Source organism: Chrysemys picta, chromosome 9 (assembly GCF_011386835.1).
Source record: "Chrysemys picta bellii isolate R12L10 chromosome 9, ASM1138683v2, whole genome shotgun sequence".
Taxonomy (NCBI): domain Eukaryota; kingdom Metazoa; phylum Chordata; order Testudines; family Emydidae; genus Chrysemys; species Chrysemys picta.
In genome coordinates, this window is record NC_088799.1 from 45,879,995 (window position 1) to 45,903,654 (window position 23,660).

Consider the following 23,660-nt stretch of genomic DNA (forward strand, 5'->3'; position numbering starts at 1 on the left):
TAGTTCTCGGGAGGAAAGCCCTGCAGATCTTGCGCCTTTCTGTCTGGTGTGCCTCCCCCAGACACTTCAGACATGAGTTGTGGGGGGCGCTTGCTGGTATAGGCTTGCTGCAGTTTCCACAGGGTTTAAAGCCTTGCGCTCACGGCATGCCCTGGAGCCCAAAGGGGGGTGGGAGGGAAGGGGAGGTTTGGGGATTGGGGAAACCCTGCTCCCAAACCTCACTATATGCAATATATACACTAACAATTAAGACTAACTACAACTAAACTAGGCTGCGCTAACTATATGAAAGAATGCTAAGGGAAGCACTTGCTAAGCAAGCAACTGCAGTTCCAAAGACCGTCACTGGTGATAAGAAGGAACTGAGAAGGGGCCGGGTCGGCAGGGTCATATATTGAGCGCCATGAAGGTGTCACTCCAGGGGGCTCCACAGCCGACCCAATGGGAGCCGCTAAAGGAAAACTTTCCGACGACTGTGCATGCACACCTGATTGGAATTGACATGACCAAGCACTTGAAGAAGAATCAAAAGTTAGGAAACATCAGTTTAACTTCTATGGACACTGCCAACCTGACTGAGCCCATAATTCATTGGTTATTAAAAGCAATAGAAGTTGATGGGGAATGCAGTCTAACTCTAAATAGTTACACCTGGTTTTACATTTAAGTTTTGCTTATATTTGGGAAATGTATTAGCTACAATAAGTAATGAATTATTTCTCTTACTTTACCAAGAAGGACAGCCATTTTATGACGCCATCTGCCTTTGTTTAGGGAAGCAACTCTGATCCAAATGTTAAGCTGAGAGTTATAAATCCACACATCACGGCTGTTAATTCTTCCACCTTTAAAATTATGAAAAAAGACAGAAAAAAAACCAATGTATCTTTGACTAAGGAAGTTATTAAATAAGAGGTGCTGGATACTGACGTACGCCTCTGCAGTAGACCACGGAAAATGTCACATCCTATACATCTGATGTAGACTCATCTGTGATTATATAAATTTAAGTAGATAGAGGTTTTCAGATGTTCTTGGTCACTGTGTAGAGGAAGTGCATCTCTTATGAAGTATAGTCTCCCAAAACAATAATCTCTTCCAACCGATTCCCCCAAAATACCATCTACCATAATGATCTACACCAGTCTTCTCCCAACCCTCTACAAAGTACAATCTTCCATGATCTATCTCAGATAAGGCACCTATCACTGTGGTATCTTCATGCTGTACAAAAATTGGAGAGATCTGTTTCCTAGATGACAATTTTCAAAGCCTCCTGTTTCTGATGTGCATGTTTGTTTGCTCTTGCCTTCTATTTGCTAGTTGTTGGTTGTTCCTTAGAAGATGTCACTGCTGGAGAAAAGTTTAATCAAAGAGGCAAGGCTTGCATTCTAATCTAAATAACCACTTTCCTCCACTTTAAGACAACAGATCCTTTGTTAATTATAACTTAGACTGAAAGAATTCTAATAAATCTCTCAAAGATAATTAATACTAAAAAGTAACGTTTTTCTCTTAATTGTTAAGTCAGTATTGAGAAGGATATTATTAGCTATTTTTGACACTGGATCTCATTCTGTTGTCTCATAAAACATTACATTTAAACAAGGCAGTTGTTCAGAAGTAGACTGAGAGGTAGACTCAGCAAACATCATTCTCGGATGTATTAGCAGGAGTATTGTAAGCAAGACACAAGAAGTAATTCTTCCACTCTACTCCGCGCTGATTAGACCTCAAATGGGGTATTGTGTCCAGTTCTGGGAGACACATTTCAGGAAAGATGTGGACAAACTGGAGAAAGTTCAGAGAAGAGGAACAAAAATGATTAAAGGTCTAGAAAACACGATCTATGAGGGAAGATTGAAAAAATTGGGTTTGTTTAGTCTGGAAAAGAGAAGACTGAGAGGGGACATGATAATAGTTTTCAAGTACATAAAAGGTTGTTTCAAGGAGGAGGGAGAAGAATTGTTCTTCTTAACCTCTGAGGATAGGACAAGAAGCAATGGGCTTAAATTACAGCAAGGGAGGTTGTAGAATCTCGATCATTGGAGATTTTTAAGAGCAGCTTAGACAAACACCTGTCAGAGATGATCTAGATCAGGGGTCAGCAACCTTTCAGAAGTGGTGTGCCGAGTCTTCATTTATTCAAGAAGTCGTGCCTGACTAACCTAATTGCCTTCTATGATGAGATAACTGGCTCTGTAGATGAGGGGAAAGCAGTGGATGTGTCATTCCTTGACTTTAGCAAAGCTTTTGATACGGTCTCCCACAGTATTCTTGCCGCCAAGTTAAAGAAGTATGGGCTGGATGAATGGACTGTAAGGTGGATAGAAAGCTGGCTAGATCGTCGGGCTCAACGGGTAGTGATCAATGGCTCCATGTCTAGTTGGCAGCCGGTTTCAAGCGGAGTGCCCCAAGGGTCGGTCCTGGGGCCGATTTTGTTTAATATCTTTATTAATGATCTGGAGGATGGTGTGGACTGCACTCTCAGCAAGTTTGCAGATGACACTAAACTAGGAGGCGTGGTAGATACACTAGAGGGTAGGGATCGGATACAGAGGGACCTAGACAAATTAGAGGATTGGGCCAAAAATAACCTGATGAGGTTCAACAAGGACAAGTGCAGAGTCCTGCACTTAGGACGGAAGAATCCCATGCACTGCTACAGACTAGGGACCGAATGGCTAGGTAGCAGTTCTGCGGAAAAGGACCTAGGGGTCACAGTGGACGAGAAGCTGGATATGAGTCAACAGTGTGCTCTTGTTGCCAAGAAGGCTAACGGCATTTTGGGCTGTATAAGTAGGGGCATTGCTAGCAGATCGAGGAACGTGATCGTTCCCCTTTATTTGACATTGGTGAGGCCTCATCTAGAATACTGTGTCCAGTTTTGGGCCCCACACTACAAGAAGGATGTGGAAAAATTGGAAAGAGTCCAGCGGAGGGCAACAAAAATCATTAGGGGTCTGGAGCACGACTTATGAGGAGAGGCTGAGGGAACTGGGATTGTTTAGTCTCCAGAAGAGAAGAATGAGGGGGGATTTGATAGCAGCCTTCAACTACCTGAAGGGGGGTTCCAAAGAGGATGGAGCTCGGCTGTTCTCAGTGGTGGCAGATGACAGAACAAGGAGCAATGGTCTCAAGTTGCAGTGGGGGAGGTCCAGGTTGGATATTAGGAAACATTATTTCACTAGGAGGGTGGTGAAGCACTGGAATGCGTTACCTAGGGTGGTGGTGGAGTCTCTTTCCTTGGAGATTTTTAAGGCCTGGCTTGACAAAGCCCTGGCTGGGATGATTTAGTTGGGAATTGGTCCTGCTTTGAGCAGGGGGTTGGACTAGATGACCTCTTGAGGTCCCTTCCAATCCTGATATTCTATGATTCTACATGATTCACTCTGATTTAAGGTTTTGCGTGCCAGTAAATACATTTTAACATTTTTAGAAGGTCTCTTTCTATAAGTCTACAATATATAACTAAACTATTGTTTCAGAGTAGCAGCCGTGTTAGTCTGTATTCGCAAAAAGAACAGGAGTACTTGTGGCACCTTAGAGACTAACAAATTTATTAGCGCATAAGCTTTCGTGGACTACAGCCCACTTCTTCGGATGCATATAGCTTGGTATGATGTCCATCTGCTTGCATTTGGAAAGGAAGATGATGTCTGTCTGTATCTGTGCGAGTTTTTTCATGAAGTTGATGGATTTCCACTCCATACGGCTAAATGCAGTGCCTTGCATAATGACAGGTTTCAGAGTAGCAGCCGTGTTAGTCTGTATCCACAAAAAGAACAGGAGTACTTGTGGCACCTTAGAGACTAACAAATTTATTAGAGCTATATGCATCCAAAGAAGTGGGCTGTAGTCCACGAAAGCTTATGCTCTAATAAATTTGCTAGTCTCTGAGGTGCCACAAGTACTCCTGTTCTTTAAACTATTGTTGTATGTAAAGTAAATAAGGTTTTTAAAATGTTTAAGAAGCTTCATTTAAAATTAAAATTAAAATGCAAAGCCCCCTGGACTGGTGACCAGGACCCAGGCAGTATGAGTGCCACTAGAAATCAGTTCGTGTGCCACCTTCAGCACGTGTGCCATAGGTTGCCTACCCCTGGTCTAGATAATACTTAGTCCTGCCATGAGTGCAGGGGACTGGAGTAGGTGACCTCTTGAGGTCCCTTTTAATTCTATGATTCTAAGAAACGCTAATATCAATTAATATTTTCAAACATGAAAATACACGAGAAATACATCCCATTGTGCAAACCTTTCAGAATAACATGTTGAGCAAAATACATACATTTTTGTGATAAGACATTACACTAACAGTTTTTTTAATGTTGGGAAATATTTCAATAACTTTTGCCACACTCTTTAGACTTCTTTGAGCACCACTGCATGGATGAGCCACTGGAAAGGAAATCTCTAAGATTTATATGCTATGAGGCATGTACATAACACAGGCTGTTTTCCTCTACATGGTTCATGCATATGTCCCCCTCTCCGTTCCACTGTCTGTCTGCTGAAATGAGAAAGATATTTTACATTTGCAAAGATAGTCATTTTGAGGCAGGGTGGATAAAAATATATGATTTAAAAAAAAATTGATTTTTTTTATTTAAATCAGATTGTTTTGATAAAATGCTTTTTGAGGAAAAAAACTATCTAAAGATAGTTTTAATTAAGATACATTATAGCTCAAAGATATCTCATCATGAAATAGGGGTTATAAATTCTAATTCTATAATATGAGGGATAGCTCAATGGTTTGAGCATTAGTCTGCTAAACCCAGGGTTATGAGTTCAATCCTTGAGGGGGCCATTTAGGGAACTGGGGTAAAAATTGGTCTGGGGATTAGTCCTGCTTTGAGCTGGGGGTTGGACTAGATGACCTTCTGAGGCCCCTTCCAACCCTGATATTCTATGAAGTGTTTTGTAAACGAGTTCCAATAGTTCAGGGGTCGGCAACGTTCGGCATGCGGCTCGCCAGGGTAAGCACCCTGGTGGGCCGGGCCAGTTTTATTTACCTGCTGACGCGGCAGGTTCGGCCGATCGCGCCCCCGGGCCAATGGGGGTGGTGAAAAGCGGCGCGGGCGAGCGATGTGCTGGCCACAGCTTCTCGCCGCCCCCATTGGCCCGGGACGGAGAACTGTGGCCAGTGGGGGCCGCGATCGGCCGAACCTGCCGCGTCAGCAGGTAAATAAAACTGGCCCGGCCCGCCAGGATGCTTACCCTGGCGAGCCGCGTGCCGAACGTTGCCGACCCCTGCAATAGTTCATGGATTAGGGACCCAATCTTATGGTGTTCCATGGGCTTCTGTATAGATTATTTTGGTTAATCTTTCTATCTACCCAATGGGACTCAGTGCTCAGTCTAGAAGATACCATCAGAGATGCTTAGTTTTGCAGTTCTCAAACTGTGGATTTGTGTCTCCAGAGATAACATGCTTGTTAACAGCAAAAATGTTTTTAAATAAAATAAATAAATTTTATTTAAATAAATAAAAATAACAGACCTCAACCCTATTGTCCCTCTGCAAATTTGAGTACACAGAGTCAATCCCTTACCTCTCTCTAAAAGTGAAAAGTTTCAAAAAGTTCAATGAATAGAAGATTGTTGGGGGCGGAATAGATCTGGACAAGGAGAAGAAGTCTGGAGATAAATGTGAAAAGGGAGGGACAGGCAGTAGAAACAAAAGTGAAACTGTTTGAGCAGCATATTCCAGAAGTCTTGGTGTAGCCTTCACTGATTTGAGATCTACCATACCATTCTCTCATTAGAAGGGAAAACCTATAATGGCAGCAGGCCGTAAAAGAGACCCAGTTTGGGAATATTTTAATGAAGTTCCTCTACCTGTGGGTAAGACAGGCATGTGTGCAAAATGCAAACAGCGCAACAAAGAAATGCAAGGCCTGGTTGCCCAAATGGAACAACATCATGAGAAGTGTTCTTTCTCAGGAGGAAGCTGCACTGAAGATGATGAAAGCAACATGTCTGAACATGCAGGATCTTCAGGTTGGTAAACTTTTTTGTTTCGTACTTCTTTCTTAAGGACTGCCTGTCTTCCTTCTGGACTATTCTTGAATTTTCATGTTTGAGCAAAAAATATAGTTGTTACTCTATGGTGCTATCATTTTAGATGCAGTTGTGATAAAAAAATAAATAACTGAAGTAGGCAGATCTTCCTTTTACAATTTCACATTTAAAGTAGTACTGAGTGTCAGTGAATGCAATGAGTAATACTAAATGAGCAGTATGGTAATAATAATTAAATAACTGCATTGACTTATTTCGTTTAGGAGAATCCATCCTCAACATTCAGGATTCTGAAGACTATCCATCTTCAATATCACCATCATTTTCTATAGTTTCAGAGTTATCTGCCAATGATAGTGTTTCAGTCACATCATGTATGTCACATAGCCACAGTATATCACCTGTAGCAAAAAGAAAAAAAAAAAACTCCATCATGCAGAAACAACCATACATGAGTTTGTGATAAGAAACAGCAGATTACAAAAAAAGGTAATTGATGAAAAAACTGCCCGGTTTGTTTATGCAACAAACTCTCCTTTCCGTATGATTGAGAACCCACACTTCATTAACATGGTTCAGTCATTAAGACCACGATACAGTCCACCCAACAGAGCAGATGTCGCAGGCAAATTACTGAATAAAGTGTATGAAAGAGAAATTTGAACAGTGTGCAAAAGGTCTAGAAAGTGAAATTGTTAACCTGAGTCTTGATGGGTGGAGCAATGTCCACAATGAACCTGTTGTATGTGCTTGTGTGACAACGGAAGAAGGGAATGTCTTCCTTTCAGAACAATTGATACATCAGGAAATGCACACACAGCAGAATACTTACAAGAAGTAGCAGTAAAAGCTAGAACAAACTGAAAAAAATTTCAAATGTCTAGTACACAGCTTTGGTCACAGACAATGCTGCAAATGTATCCAAGAGGAGAAGAAATTCAGAAGAGACTGAAGAGAGTCCCAAGATAATAACATACGGTTGCAGTGCTCATTTGATGCACCTCCTAGCCAAAGACTTCAGTGTTCCAGAAATAAAGGCTCATGTTGTTCCATAACAACCACTTTGCAGCAGCTGCTCTGAAAAAAGTGGGAGGAACCAAGCTAATTCTCCCACAAGACATGCAATGGAACTCAGTAGTGGACTGTTTTGAGCACTATATCAAGAACTGGCCTAATCTGATGACAGTTTGTGAACAAAATAGTGAAAAAATAGATGGCACTGTCACAGCCAAAGTTCTCAACATTAGGCTTTAGAGAAATGTTGAACACGTACTGAGTACCCTGAAGCCTATTTCTGTAGCCTTGAACAAAATGCAGAGAAATAGCTGTTTTATTGCTGGCACTGTTGAAATTTGGAAGGAACTGAGTGAGATCTTAAAAAGAGAAATATGCAATGACAGTTAAATTACAAGCATTAAAAAAACAAATGGGACAAGCACTATCTCCAGCTCATTTTCTTGCAAATATTCTCAATACTCAGTACCACAGTCAAACCTTAACAACTGAACAAGAGGAGTTGGCTATGACAGACATCCAGCAATCATAATGCCATAATGCCAACTATAATAAACTTCAGAACTAAGAGTGAACCATTCAAGAAATATATGTTTGTTGATGATGTTTTAAAGAAAGTCACACCAGTGAACTGGTGGAAGTCACTAAAGCACTTGGATTCAGAGACTGTTGAAGTGATAATCTCACTTTTAACAGCAGTAGCTTCTTCTGCCGGTGTAGAAAGAATATTTTCTTCCTTTGCACTAATTCATTTCAAACTGGTAAATCGTTTGGGACCTGAAAAAGCAGGAAAGCTTGTTTTTCTTTTCCAGATTATGAACAAACAAGAAAATTAAGATGAAGACGACCGAGTTAGCTGCAGAAGTCAATATTTTAAGTTGCTGACTGACTGACATAGTCGATTTAATTTTTTTTTAAATATTTCATTTAACTATTTTAGTTAAACAATTTTAACAAAAACAAACCTAATCTTAAAAAACTTGAATGTTTAACTAAATTCAAAAATTCATATGCTTGTTTTGTTAAAATATTATATGTTTGCTGTTGAAGAAAAAAATCCAGAATACATAACACTGTTGTTTTAGTTAAATGAAACAATTTAAATGTCTGTCTGGTGATGTTCCCCTCCTAATACAGCATGGAAAGAAAATCCTCCAAATATTAATGATTAACCTGTTGAATTGGAGATAGTTCACCTCCCAATGACTTCATAAATATCTGCTTCAATTACCTTTGGTAAATGAAATAACCAAACAATCATTCATTTTCTGATATACCTGTAAAACTCATCTGAAAAGTTTTCAAAATAAATCACTTTAAAAATGTATAGTGTGTACCTTCTAAAAATGAAATCTACATCTATCTCTGAGTTGTGAAGAATATGTATTAAGGTTATAACAACCAGGGCCGGCTCCAGGGTTTTGGCCGCCCCAAGCAGCCAAACAAACAAACAAACAAACAAAAAAACCTGCGATCGCGATCTGTGGTAGCAATTCGGCGGGAGGTCCTTCGCTCCGAGCAGCAGTGAGGGACTGTCCGCCGAATTGCCGCCGAACAGCTGGACGTGCCGCCCCTCTCCAAAGTGGCCGCCCCAAGCACCTGCTTGGTAAGCTGGTGCCTGGAGCCGGCCCTGATAACAACAACAAGAATGCACTTTTATGTAGAAATCCATGATTAAATCGAGTCTTCCTGACTAGTGCTTTAAATCATGATTTAAATCAATTTGATTTAAATCAAATCCACCCTGCTTTGAGGTAACAAACAAATGTAATGGGGGAGATAGATAGTTCCAGGACAGGAGTTAGTATCCAGCTAAGTCTGTCACCATTGGTCCAGATGACAGACATGGACCCAAATAACGTTTTTTTTGTCTAAACTTGAGAGGTGCTGAGCAGCTACAGCCACTGACTTCACTAGGAGACGCAGGTGCTCAGCACCTCCAGGTCAGGATTTAAGAAGGGTGAGATATTTGCCTCTACTCTGCATTTCTATGCTGAAAAAAGGTTTGATCTGTTTTCACTGCAGAACCTGAGCACTAATATTTAAAAGCTGCATACTTAACTGGTATGGAGGAGGACATATTGGATTGTGGGTCAGTTCATACAGTCATTTAGCTCTAAGCTCCACTCATAACAATATTATATCCCCAGACCTCCCTGATGAAATTTCAGCCAGAGCTGTAATTATTAATGATTAAAAACAAAACAATAAGAAAAAAATATTTGTGGCTACCAAATATAGGCATAGGGTTTATGCTCAACACATACTGAGGGAGATGATTTGGTAAGCAACACATAGGCTAGAGGGGGGTGAAATTCGTGAAATTTTCATTCCAGCAGCTTCTGGAAGTTCAAAGAGCAACAATCACCTAAAGAACTGTAAATTATCCAAGGATGTTCCTGCTGTCATCACTTAAGCTTAAGCTTCCTGGAATTATTTACCTGAAACAAGAATATCATTCCGTAAAGCACACACTGCATATTCAGACTTAGTAAATTCTGGGAGCTTAGCCAGTGACTTCCATTCTCCTGTCACAGGATCGTAGCATTCAGTGTATGGCAGGTTAAACCCCCCAACTCGTTCACAGCCTCCGACAATAACTATCACCTCAGAATAACCAGTTGATCTAAAAGAATGAAAACAGAAAGACAAAATAGATGTTTATTAAAGCATATGTAGCAAACAATATCAGCTTGAAAAACCAAGGTCGTACAGTTTTAAAATCTGAAAATCTATTATTTAATGTTATACTGACTTCTACAGCAATAATTATTTCCTTACAAAATGGTTAAGGGTTTCACTGTATTTCCAGCTGTCCCATTGTGTGCCAGGTAACCAGGCCAATAAGTAACCTTTTTTTAAATAAATTTTTATATTGCATGATTGCTCCATGAAAAAAATCAAATTTTTAAAAAGAAAGACCTTAAACTTTAAGGTTGTTTTCCTCCTCTGACTGAAAATAGAGAAATATCAGAGGTAAAGCTGAAGCCATGTGTGAGAAATTTATATATGCAGTTTTGGAAGTTTCATATAAAATCCATCATATTGAAAACAGTCTTCTGCAAAGTTACAAATCTCACAAAGACTCCTGTGACAGTTTGCATCACTTTAATATTTCACAAATTTAGAACTATCTTCCAAGTGTTACAGAAAATTTCTTTTAAAAAAAGTTTAAGACTTATGGATCAGATAAAAACTTTGTTAGGACATATGGTTGCAAATATGTAACAGTAATGTGAAAGAGGGTATGGTGATGGAGGAAAACTTCAAAGAAGATTGAAATAATAAAACCAAGTACCAAAGCCAGCAAATTCAAAGTGGCCCTGAACAAGCCCTGAACAAGCGGCGACTCTACTTTGAGAACCACTGCTGTACACTATTTTAACTACAATAACTCCATAAGAGCAGATATCTTATTTACTATGACCCAATCCTGCAAAAAATCACATTACCTTGTGTCTATAACAACTGCATGACCCGTCATCAACTTTGTTTATAAATGATAAAAGTGCTGTAGGCCTTTATTTAAAACCATACTTTTTTCACATTGTGGGACACCACAAGTAAAAACTAGCTGATTATTACTGTTCTCTTGTTAAACAAGTAAGTCCTTTTTACTCTAAATATTTTAGAAAAAGCAAAGTCTCAGTTACTCTCTCATAGCTAGTCAAAAAACCCAACGAAAATTTCCCTTCAGCTGCTCCAACCTTGAAGTGATGTCAGGTCCTGCTTTTTATCTATTTAATGTTTAATGTTTAGTTATCCCATCTTCTTTTTTGAGGAACTAATCTTGGAAAGATATCTCTCAAGGGAGAGAGGGAAGGAACCTTATGAGTCGATGAAGCACTATTCAGAAAAAGAAATTGGTTTCTTTCAACAGCAAGTAATTTGTCTCTCTTACTTTTTCCCCAACAGGCAAACCCAAGTGTATGTACCAAAGATATCTACAAAGGACAAGGTTTGGCTATTGATATTTTTAAAGACTACAATCATGGCCTTCTGCCAAATGAGGAGCTTGTTGTGCATGATTAAGGCTACATTTTAGTCACGGATATTTTTAGTAAAAGTCATGGACAGGTCATGGGCAGTAAACAAAAATTCACAGCCCGTGACTGGTCCATGACTTCTACTATATACCCCTGATTAAACCTTTTGGTGGGGGTGGCCTGGGGGTGCCGGGGGCACTTGGGGGGAGGAAGGGGGTGGCCTGGGGGCACGGCAGGTGCTGTGTGTGTGGGGGGGTGCGGGCAGCAGCGCGCTGCCCAGGACCCTCATGGGTGCTGGGGAGGGGGTGAGCAGTGGTGTGTGGCCCAGGACCCTGCTGGTGCTAGGAGGGCGTGGGTAACAGCATGCAGCCCAGGACCCCCGCTGGTGCTGGTGTGGGGATGTGTTGGCGGGATCGGCAGGCTCCCTACCTGGCTCCACACTTCCCAGAGCCTGCCCGCCTCACCCCATCCTGTGCCCCAACCCCCTGCTCCCCTCCCAAACTCCTCTTGCTGCTGGGGGATGGGAGTGCAGTGGCCCGAGACTGCCCCAGCAGCAGCCGGTACAACTGGCGCAGGGGCACCAACCACTGCAGAAGTCATGGAAGGTCACGGAATCAGTGACATCTGTGACAAACTCGCAGCCTTATGCATGGTTGCCAATCTTTTTTAAATTAAGAGATAAATGAGCCAATATCCGTGGATCAAAAATACTGCCTGAGAGTGATGATGCATAGTTTTGCTCTCTCTGAAGGAAAATTAATTTACTAAAATATTTTAAATCCAGAACTGGATTTAAAAATGAACAAACCACACCTCTGGATGGTCACACATGTGGAGATTAAGGCCTGCTCTACACTAGAAAATTAGGTCAACATAACTACGTTACTTAGAGGTATGAAAAATCCACACCCCTGGGTGGCACAGCCAACCTAAGTCCCAGGACTTCTGTACACTTGAAATGCTACGGTGGCAGAGCTGTACCACTGCAGCTTTGCTGCTGCATCATGCTGATGGGAGAACCCCTCCCATTGGCATAGGTAATCCATCTCCCTGAGAGGCAGGACCTAGGTTGATAGAAGAATTCTTCCATCGATCTAGCACTATCTACACTGGGGTTAGTTTGGCTTAACGGTGCTGCTCAGGAGTGTGGATTTTTCACACTTTCGAGCAATGCAGTTAAGCCGACTTAATTATCTAGTGTAGACCAGGCTTTTGTGTATACAGCACTAGGCTAGGTCGATGGAAGAATTCTTCCGTCGACCTAGCTACCACCTCTCAAAGAGGTGGATTACCTACATCAAAAGGATAATGCCTCCCGTTGGCATATACAGTCTCAACACTGACGTGCTGCAGCTGTGCTGCTATAGCATTTCAAGTGCAGACAAGCCCCAAGAGGCAGTACCTAGGTCGACAGAAGAATTTGTCCATTGACCTAGTGCTGTCTACACTAGGTGTTAGGTCAGCTTAACCACACTACACAGAGGGGTGGATTTTTCACACCCAAATCCACCCCTGAGCCACGTAGTTAAGACAACCTAATTTTCTAGTGTAGACCAGACCTTAGAATTTTTTGCAATTGGGACAGTGTGCCGTCAATAAAGATAATAGGGATCAAGCTAAAAAATAAAGAGGCAGGCACAAAATACAAGTAGGCATAGGCTGTTAACAGCAACAGTTAACTACTGAAATAAAATGCAAATGGAGGTCAGCAGAGCTGTGGTTCTCAAACTGTGGCCTATGGAGATAACATGGAAGGTGGTCCACGAGATCTCTCTGTCATTACATGGTCCCCAAAATAGAAAAAATGGAAAATCACATTACTAAAGTGACATTAAATCCAGTACTTTCACAAAAGAAATTAAAAATCAGATTTCTGATGTACTTCACACAGGAAACTATACAGCTCTCATGACATTATTTGAGAAAGCTGAATGAAACAATATAGACCAACAAATGCTGCCTGGGTAGAAGTCGTTTAATCAGTTCAAAGAAAATCTGTTCAAAAAAATTAAAAATTTCCACAGACAGAAATTCTGAGGGCTTTTGAAAAAAACCAATAATTTTGTCTGTAAAAACATCCACCATATTTGGATGCTGCATAAAAAAAAATAGCCAGCAGTGCAGTAATTAAATAAAAAGTAAATCACTTAAGAGGAAAAAATTACTGAATGCTTACATTTTAAAAAAAAGTAGTTGAGAAGAACTGGTTGAAATGGATAAATATGATAATAACCAATTAAAAGTACATCTTGATATATTTTCATTAGACTGGTCTAGTGGGTCTGTGCACTGAAATAAGCAACAACTGTAAGCCAGTCTAAAGATATTCAAAGCTTATGATATGCAATTCATATTTTGTTTTAAATATACAGGAGTCCATCCACTAGAACAGGGGTGGGCAAACTTCTTTGGCCTGAGGGCCGCATCTGGGTATGGAAATTGTATGGCGGGCCATGCATACATGGTGGGGGAGGGGGACTCTATCGGGTGTAGCATGGGGGGAGGCTCTATAAAGGATGTTACCGAGGTGGGGGAGAAGGGACTCATGGGGTGTGGTGCGTGGGGGGAGCTCTACAGGGGCGGTACTGGGGACTCCTAGGGGCCCTGTCAGCAGCGGCACCAAGATGGTCGTACCAGGCACCGCCATAGGCGGAGGCACCCTAGCTGGGACTGGTGGGACTGTAGGAGACCGGGAGGGAATTTGGCATTCTGCCGCCTGGGGCGGGTTCCGATCCCGGAAACAGCACAGTGAAGTTGCGCCTGTGCAGTGTGGCTCTGCGTGCTGGAAGACGGTGCTCATCAAGGGAATTGTGAGCTCCTGGCGGGAGCTTGAGGGCTGTATAAAAACGTCTGATGGGCCAGAAGCAGCCTGAGGGCTGTAGTTTGCCCACCCCTGCACTAGAACAACATGACCACTAGATGTCACTGTGAAGCTTAATGGAGATATGAGAGACGACCTCAAGATGTCAGTGCAACTGTATTCAGTTATCTGGCTCCCACATCACCACTTTGTTATACAATGAAAGCTTAGGGCAGGAACAGTCAATAGGCAGACCACAGGCCAAATCCTGACCATCAGAGGCTTTTGAATGGAATTTACTTATTATTATCATTATTGTAGTTATTTTTATTATTTTTCTTCCCTGGAGTCTGGACCTTGACTATACCTTCACAAAGAAATTTGGGCCTTTACAAAAAATAATTGACCACCCCGGCATAGGGGCATAAGGGAAAAGAAGGGAGGATCTCAACCCAAGTTTTAAACGTGCAGTGACATCAGACAATTTTTCACTTGCTTCAAATGAACTCAGACCAGAATCCCACTGTTTTTGAACAGCTAGTCAGAAACCAGTTTAAGTATAGAAACATACTGATACATATGCACACACAATCCCAAGAACAGTTCCCAAGAAAAGTTTCAGTAGAAACATTAATTTTGGTATACAGAACTTTCAGTCGGTTCTATGCTTTTTCCTCACTAACAAAGCTTACATAAAAGCACAGCAGGAGAAAAAAGAGGCAGCAATACATGGAACATAGGGAGGGAATGGGTAAAGGAGCTAGCAAAATCCCATTTTAGAAGAAATGAAAGGGGAAAGCATGGAGGAGGCAGGGAGGAATCTGGTAACTGTTACAAAACTTTATCAATTTTTGCAACAGAATCAAATGACAAGGAACTATCCCTTGAATTTAATAATAGATACAGGGAAAAATCATCACTCGGGGACTAGGCAGCTTCTCTCTTTATAAATTATTCCTCTTGTTGCTGCATTCATGATTCAGTGTTTAGTTTCTTCTTAAGTTTAGTAACAAAAACCCTGCTCAGAAAACATCTCTGTTAAACATAAGCAGTGGGGTGAAGGTGGGTGTTTCCTTTTTCAGCTAATTCTCCAGTGCAGCATTACAGCTAGCCAACTAACCTTCTCAAGTACCTATGTTATGTTTGGCAGAATTTCCAGGGTTAAACATCTTAGTTTTCCTTCTTTACCATTCCTTCAAGAATGTAATGTTTTTAGCAATTACCTGGGAAGGAAGGTATATGGCAGAATCTAAAAGAAATCACCATAACCAACAGTTCCCAAAATACCACCCTTGGCATTTTTTCTCATTTCCTACTGTAGCTTACAGTAGCAATTTCCAGTTGTATTATGGGATAATAAGAAATAATGTTTTAGGATTTTAAAAAACAGTTTACAATATTTAAACTTAAAATATTTTCTGTAGCTACTATGTAATTCTGTAAATATATACATTTGTTTTGTTATTTCATCTCTAAATATGTTATATAATTCTAGAACTGTATTTTTAGTCCTGTAAAGTGTTTTATTAAACCTGTAAAATGTTTTGTGGTGTAACAGTGGGATTTTCAAAAGCAGTCGCTGTTGCCCTAACTGAAAAATGCCACCCAACTCCTTGATAAGTGTACAATACATTATTATTTTACACTGTAAAAATTAAATAATTATGAAATGTAGTGGATTAATGGCTGCATTGTAATGAGCTGGAATGAAAGCTGCTGCAAGTGGCTTAACTGGGCAACTAGTGGAAAGGGCTTAGGATCTCATCCTGCCAACATCTGCACCTGTGAGTAACTTACTGACATCAGTGTCCTTCCTATTGAATTCTAGGGGACTACTCATATCAGTAAAGTTACATATATGTGTGAATAAGATTACTCAAAGGCCTACTTAAAGTTAAGCATGTGAGGTGACCAGGCTTTTGTGTGTGGATAAGGCAGTAAAAATGCAGAACTCAGTAACACAAAATAAAAGACACTTTCAAATTTTTCTTCACTATGCTGCAGTTTGGTTACAGTTCATATCTACTAGATAAACAGGTAAAAAAAAATAATGTTCTTCTAGGGCATATCAGAAAAACAGTAAAAAATCCTCTCACCTGCGTGGTCTAGTTCTTGGGGACATCATTTCATTTCCAAGTATGTGATATCTTCTTGCTTCATGCAGCAGCTGATAACACTCTAGAGAATTCTGAATCAGCTGTTCCACTTCCACTGTCTGTACAAAATAGTTAGGATGTAATAAAGGGAGTCTCACATGTGTTAGAAGTTCCTGTAACACTGGTCTTCTCAGATCAACAGCACGGTAAACCCAGCGCATAACTGCTTCAAAAACCATCTCTTCTTTACTGATCACCAACTCATCACTACAAATATAATCAATGAGCTCATCTTTCCCAAGCTCAAGAAATTCTTCATGCTGAGAAACATCCTCGAATGTCTGCAGTGCAAAATTTCTGCATTTGGTGAAGAGTGTCTTTAGTGAGTGTGTATCAGCAAAACGCTGGATTCCCAGGCAGTTACAAGGATCCAGTTGCTCTTCCAGGAACTTGGCACAAGCATCACGCAGAACACTAATTTGAAAGAGACTTGATGTTTCAAAGATATATTGCACATTCTCTGTAGTGATTTTCACCTTGCCAGTGTACACGTACTGTAAAAAGCAATCCATAGCTTCAGCAAAAATGCCATTGATCTCCACCAACATTTCTCTGCTTTCTCTGTGATCATTGCAAAACATAGCTCTGAAGTAGCTACTGCAGGCTGAGAGAACAGCTCGATGACAGGGAAACTCTCTTCCTTCCACACAGATAATTACATCTGTGAACAAGCGGCTGTCTCTAAACTCATTGAAGATCTGGAGTATGCTTTCAGCATGGGATGATCCTGAAGAGAAGTCAAAAAACTCATGACCTGATAAGGACTTCGGGTCCATTTCAAAAACTTTACGTTTGGTTGCAGGGGAATCACGGACCCCGCTATCCTCTCTATTCAGTCTGCGGCCCAGTATTAGTACCATTGTTACATCCGTTGACTATAGAATCATTGAGAAAAGATTTCTGAGTGTCTTCTGTACGGTGCTATGGCTAGAAGAATTAAAACATTTTAGTACCCAACAAATCAATTCTGACAGTTAATGCAATGAAAGAATTATGAAATTTATGAAACTTGCATAATACAAAACAAATAGCCTGATCAGTCTAAAATCTGTGTAACTTACACTACTCTAGTAACGGTCAAAAGTTATTATTTGGCAAATGAAATGTGACACCATGCAATGCAATGAAATATATCCTACTGTAATGCATACACACAAAGGACTGAGTTAAGGTTGCTGTGAGAACCATAATTATGAATACCCTAGCCTTTGCTTAATTGGAGTATCACCTTTATATCAAGCTTAAAAATGTCAAAAGGCTAAATCCTAAAGTCCTTACTCAAGCAAATCTCTCAGTTGATATCAGCAGGAGTTTGCCTGAGTAAAGACCTCAGGATTTTGCTATACAGATTTTTAAACTGCTTCTTACTACGTGTTTGCACAGCCCCTAGCACAACGCAAGTCTGATCTCAGGGCCTCCAGGTGCTCCTGTAATACCACTAATAAAAGTAATATTAAAGAAGAAATTTTTAAACTAGAACAATTGTAGAGGGAGGCTACAAACTACATCTCAGTCTTCAGTATACATCAGTACCATAATGCAATCTATGGAGTTTAATGATTTTGTTTATCCCAGTGACCATTCCTGATCAGCAAAAGCAAATGTCTTAACTCTTTCTCCTTATCAGCAAAACAATCAGTTAATCAATATGCTATGGTGAAATTAAAAATTAATACAGGTTACTAATGTGCATTTTGGAAAAAATACTTCAAATTCATGTTGAAGCATAATGTAGATACCACAGAAAAAAGGCAACCGCATGAATAAGTATCAAATAAAAAATTATGTATATTTGTGAGAAAACCATTATGCAAGCAAATGAATAAGGAGTCTTTGCATCTGGAAGTAAGAAGTGGGGGCTACCTAATGAGTTAAAGGAGAATTTCTATTTTCTGACAATAGTTAACTCCTATCTAAAATTTAAAAGCAAAGACTATAGTCGAAGGCATTATATCATCATCAATATATACAGCTCTCTCACTCACACACAAAGTATGTTAAAAGAATATTATTAAGATTGCAAAGTCAAACACTCAAAGGTTAGGAAATGAATTAAGGTTGCCTGTAAATATAATATAATTAATTTGCCTAGACATAGCCTGGTGAAGGTATATACGATGATCATCCCTATAAGCATAGCTCAGTTGGTATATCTTTTGATTCCTGATTTTTAAAACAAACTGGATTAAAGCCCTACAAAAAAAAACCTGGGAAGCACTCCTGCACTAACTTCCATAATTCTAAGTGTATGGATTCATTTTTAAACTTCCAGGAAGATGTGTCTCAAATTATTTTAAAACTTGTGCAAAAGATTCTTTTTAAAAAAAGGATTCTAAGAGATTACGTTCATTTCCTCTCATTCCCCATGTGCAGAGACAGTAAATGCTGTTTCTAATACTAATTTTATTTCCTGACTGCCCAGCATCTTCAGAGCTGCATATTACTGGACCAAAGTCCGGTTATACCATCTCTTAACATAGAACAAAATGAACCATACTTTTTTTTAAACAGGCTTTTTATAAAGCCTCTTTAGAAGGCACTATTCTTGACTGTATTCTGTAGTACAATTTTCTCACTCAGACAATTTTAAAAAGGAACACTATAAATATACCAAACGTCATACTGTTGCTTTTTACATAGGGCTCAATTCCATTTCAGACACAATTTAATGAAAACCTCTAGAAACTATTTACAAGGTAGAAAACACTTTTGATAAGGTCATATGAAGGCTACAAAATAATTATTCTTAATTTGGATTAACACATAGATTACATGTCAATTTATTGCCTAAAGAATACTGTTGCATTCAATGTAACATTTTCAATAAAGCCCGCTAAAGCACCCAGTTAATATTGTGTCACTTGATATTCTAATCTGTATCTCTATACTCTATCCAATAGATTTTGCAACAGTTTTATCCAGTAGTGACATCTCCTGGGCCAAATGAAAATATTAAACTCACCAGTTATACTGCTTTCCAAGGAACTCAAATATGAAATTGCAGAACTACTAACTGTGGTATGTAACCTATTGCTTAAATCAGCATCTGTACAAGATGACTGGCGGATAGCTAATGTAACACTGATTTTTTAAAAAGGCTCCAGAGGCAATCCTGGCAATTACAGTCCAATAAGCCTAACTTCAGAACCAGGCAAACTGGTTGAAACTATAATAAAGAACAGAATTATCAGACGCATAGATGAAAGCGATTTGTTGTGGAAGAGTCAATATGACTTTTGTAAAGGGAAATCATGGCCTACCAATCTACTAGGATTCTTTAAGGGGGGTCAACAAACATGTAGACAAGGATGATCCAGTTGATATAGTGTACCTGAACTTCCGGAAAGCCTTTGACAAGACCCCTCTCCAAAGGCTCTTAAGCAAAGTAGCAGTTAAGGGATAAGAGGGAAGCTCCTCATGTATTAGTAATAGGTTAAAAGATAGGTAACAAAGGGTCAGAATAAATGGTCAGTTTTCACAGTGGAGAGAGGTAAAAAGTGGGGTCCCCCAATGATCTGTACTGGGACCAGTGCTTTTCAACATATTCATAAATCAGGGGTGGCCAACCTGAGCCTGAGAAGGAGCCAGAATTTATCAATGTACATTGCCAAAGAGCCACAGTAATATGTCAGCAGCCCCCCATGAGCTCCTCCACCCTGTTCCCAGCGCCTCCCACCCACCGGCGATCAGCACCTCCCCCTCCCTCCCCGCACTTCCCGATAAGCTGTTTCGTGGTGTGCAGGAGCAAAGGCGTGGCAGGCTGAGGGGAGTGGCAGAGCCAGGGGTTGAGCAGTGAGCACCTCCTGGCACATTGGAAAGTTGGCACCTGTAGCTCCAGCCCCAGAGTTGGTGCCTATACAAGGTGCCGCATATTAACTTCTGAAGAGCTGCATGTGGCTCCGAAGCCACAGGTTGGCCACTCCTGTTCATAAATGATCTGGACAAGGGGGTAAACATTGCGGTGGCAAAGTTTGCAGACAATTCAAAATTATTCAAGATAGTTAAATCCAAAGCTGACTGTGAAGAGTTACAAAGGTATCTCAAAAAACTGGATGACTGGGTAAGTGGACACTGGATTTATGGCGAAGGCTGCAAATTTGTCACGGAGGTCACGGATTCCGTGACCTCCATGACTTCTGCAGCGGCCGGTGCACCTGGCTATGGGGCACCTCAGGCAGCCCCTGCACCAGTCGTACCAGCTGCTGCTGGGGCAATATTGGGCCACTGCGCTGCCCCTCCCCCCCCCGCCCAGCAGCAGAGTTTAGGTGTGGGAGGGAGCAGGAGGTTGGGGCATGGGACGGGGTGAGGTGGGCTCTGGATGGCACTTACCTGGGGGGCTCCCCAGAAGTGGCAACATCCCCCTTGCTCAGCTGCTAGGTGGAGGCATGGCCAGGCAGCTCTACACACAGCCTCTGCCTGCAGGCACCACCCCCACAGCTCCCACTGGCCATGGTTCCCAGCCAATGGGAGCTGCAAAGCCAGTGCTCTGGGCGGAGGCAGTGCGCAACTGCCCCCTCCAGCACCAGCGAGGGTTCTAGGTTGTGTGCCACCAACTGCCCTCCCCCAGCACACAGGCCGCCCTCCCTCAGCACCTGCCATGCCCTCAGGCAGCCTCCCCTCCCCCCGTTTTAGTCACGGGTATTTTTAGTAAAAGTCATGGACAAGTCACAGACCGTGAATTTTTGCTTACTGCCTGTGACCTGTCCGTGACTTTTACAAAAAATACCCGTGACTAAAACGTAGCCTTATTTAGGGCTTATTACAAAAATCTGTAATCCACTAGCCCCCTTTTGGTCCTATGACTGCAGAGGTTTTAACAGGCCACTGTACCTTGAATGGTCCCTTACGATATGTGCTAACTACTTATGCTAAACAATCTTTTCCACCTTACATTTAGTTTGGACACTCGGAATACCTTTCCCAGACCTGAAGAAGAGCTCTGTGTGGCTTGAAAGCTTGTCTCTTTCACCAACAGAAATTGATCCAATAAAAGATATTACTTCACTCATCTTGTCTTTCTAATATCCTGGCACTGACACGGCTACAACTACACTGCATACATGGGTAACCAAATGTCAGATGAAATTGAATGTTGATAAAGTATTGTGAATTGGAAAACATAATCCCAACTATACTTACAAAATGATGGGGCCTAAATAGCTGCTAGCACTCAAGAAAGATCTTGGAATCACTGTGGATAGTTCTCCGAAAAAATCTGCTCAAAGGGCAGCAGCAGGCAAAAAAGCTAAGAGAATATTAGGAACCATTAGGAAAGGGATGGATAATAAGATGGAAAATACCATGATGCCACTATATAAATCCATGGTATGCCCACACCTGGAATACTGCATGCAGTTCTGGTTGCCCTATCTCAAAAAAGATATATTAGAATTGTAAAAATTACAGAGAAGGGCAACAAAAATGATTAGGGATAATGGAACAGCTTTCAGATGAGGAGAGATTAAAAAGACAGTGTTCATCTGAGAAAAGAGATGACTAAAGGGGGGGAACATGATACAAGTCTATAAAATCATGAATAGTGTGCAGAAAATGAGTACGGAAATGTTATTTACTCCCTCACATAACACAAGAATCGGGGTCACCTGATGAAATTACTAGTCAGCAGGTTTACAACAAACAAAAAGGAAGTACTTGTACACACATCACACAGTCAACTTGTGGAATGTTGTGAAGGTTAACAAAAATTAGATAAGTTCATGGAGGATCAATGGCTATTAGCCAAGATAGTCAGGGATGAAACTCTGTAGTCTGAGTGTCCTTAAATCTCTTACTGCCAGAAGCTGGGACTGGACGACAGGGATGGATCACTTGCTAAATTGCCCTGTTCTGTTCATTGCCTCTGAAGCATCTGGCACCAGCCACTGTCAGATGACAGGATACTGGGCTAAAAGGACCATTGGTCTGATCCAGTATGGTTCTTATATTCTTATATTGAGGCCTAACCCTGCCACATTTACTCATATTGATACTAATTGTACAGTAAATTCAGGCTACTCAGCATGAAAAAGTGTGGCAGATTGGGATTTACATCAGCAGTAAAAAAGGAAAGTGCAACTGTGAGAATATAACTATAAACCTAAAGGCCTGATTTTGATCTAACTGATGTAAATCAGAAGTAACTTCAATGAAGCTGGTGGAGTTATACCCAGGTAAAACTAGCATGTAAACAGAATTATGGCCTTAGTGTATAGCATAACAGGGCAAAATTCTTTTCATCTTATTCCCATGAGCAATCTTATTGATTTCAATGGGATTATTGACATAAGTAAAGAAAGCAGGATTTGGTTCTTATTAAATTGACAAATTTAAGTTTTAGCATGCAATATACAGTGCAATTCATAATACTTATTAATTGCTTAATAAGGGGCATTGTGTTTTCAAGCCATATACCTAAACCAACAGTTCTAAACCAACCATTGCACCGCGACCCCCTTCTGACAAGAAAAATTACTACATGACCTCAGGAATGGGGACCGAAGCAACCCACTTTGGGGGTCCCAAGCCACAGTTTGAGAACCCCTGACCTAAACTGCAAGATCCTTGAGGAAGGGAACGTGTGTCTTCTATACTTTGTACAGGGATGAGGACAAAAGTCAGCAATCAATTAGTAAAATAATAATGTAATAAATAATAAAATACAGCTTCATCGAAGTGCATGGTACTTTAAAGAAATGCTCTCAAGAGCTACCAATCTTCTTTCATTTATTTAAAGTACCATGCACTTTTATGAAGCTTTAGTTTATTATTTATCACATTATTATTACTAACAAAGTATATCACACAAATGATACCAAAGGGGGGAAGAAATTAGAGAGGAAAGCAAATTACAACAAACCAATAGTAGAATGTACTGCTTTTAAACGTTTTAGATTGCAATCCTTGTCCTGCTGAATTAAAAGGTTATATTTCCACTAACTGCAATGGGAACAGGAATTACACCTCTACCCCAATATAACACTGTCCTCGGGAGCCAAAAAATCTTACCGCATTATAGGTGAAACTACGTTATATTGAACTTGCTTTCATCTGCCGGAGTGCGCAGTCCCGCTCCCCTCCCCTGGAGCGCTGCTTTACCGCGTTATATCCGAATTCGTGTTATATTGGGTTGCATTATATCAGGGTAGAGGTGTAGTTCCTAGAATTTATACGTACTGTCCTTTCTATGGCCTTGTTTAGGTAATATCAGAAAAATACTTCCATTGGTGCTACCACCCATTCAGTTGCATCAGTGTTAACAGGGAGAGTGGGGGTGGGCCCTAGGGCTTGTCTACACTTGAAAGTTAACACAGGTAAATTAGGGTGTGAATGTAAAGTGCAACAGCTGCTCCTGACTAACTCCATGTTACTGGATTCAGAGTGGATTAAACGAAACAGGAACAAGGTACTATTGTTCCTGAATAAACCTAGGTCTACACTTAAAATTTAGGGCATGGCTACACTTGCAAATGTAGAGCGCTTTGAGTTAAACCAGCCTTCGTAAAGTGCAGTAGGGAAAGGACTGCAGTCTGTCCACACTGACAGCTGCATGTGCACTGGCGTGTCCACATTTGCAGCACTTGCAGCGGCATTGGGAGCGGTGCATTGTGGGCAGCTATCCCACAGAGCACCTCTTCCCATTCTGGCGCTGTGGCTTGTAGGAAGGGGGCGGGGGATTCT

General features: G+C 40.9%; 1 protein-coding gene across 3 annotated transcripts in view; it reads right to left on the bottom strand.

Moving 5' to 3' along the window:
• KLHL24 (kelch like family member 24) overlaps positions 1–23,660 on the bottom strand; it is a 46,966-nt gene that overhangs the window by 12,206 nt on the left and 11,100 nt on the right. For all 3 annotated transcript variants that reach the window (XM_005282467.5, XM_005282468.5, XM_042853542.2), the window contains 3 exons: positions 15,924–16,910; positions 9,483–9,667; positions 727–845 (listed from right to left, as the gene is read on the bottom strand). In XM_005282467.5, coding sequence (XP_005282524.1) covers positions 727–845; positions 9,483–9,667; positions 15,924–16,843 — 1,224 coding nt within the window. In that variant the 5' untranslated portion in view covers positions 16,844–16,910. The remainder of the gene's footprint in view (positions 1–726; positions 846–9,482; positions 9,668–15,923; positions 16,911–23,660) is intronic.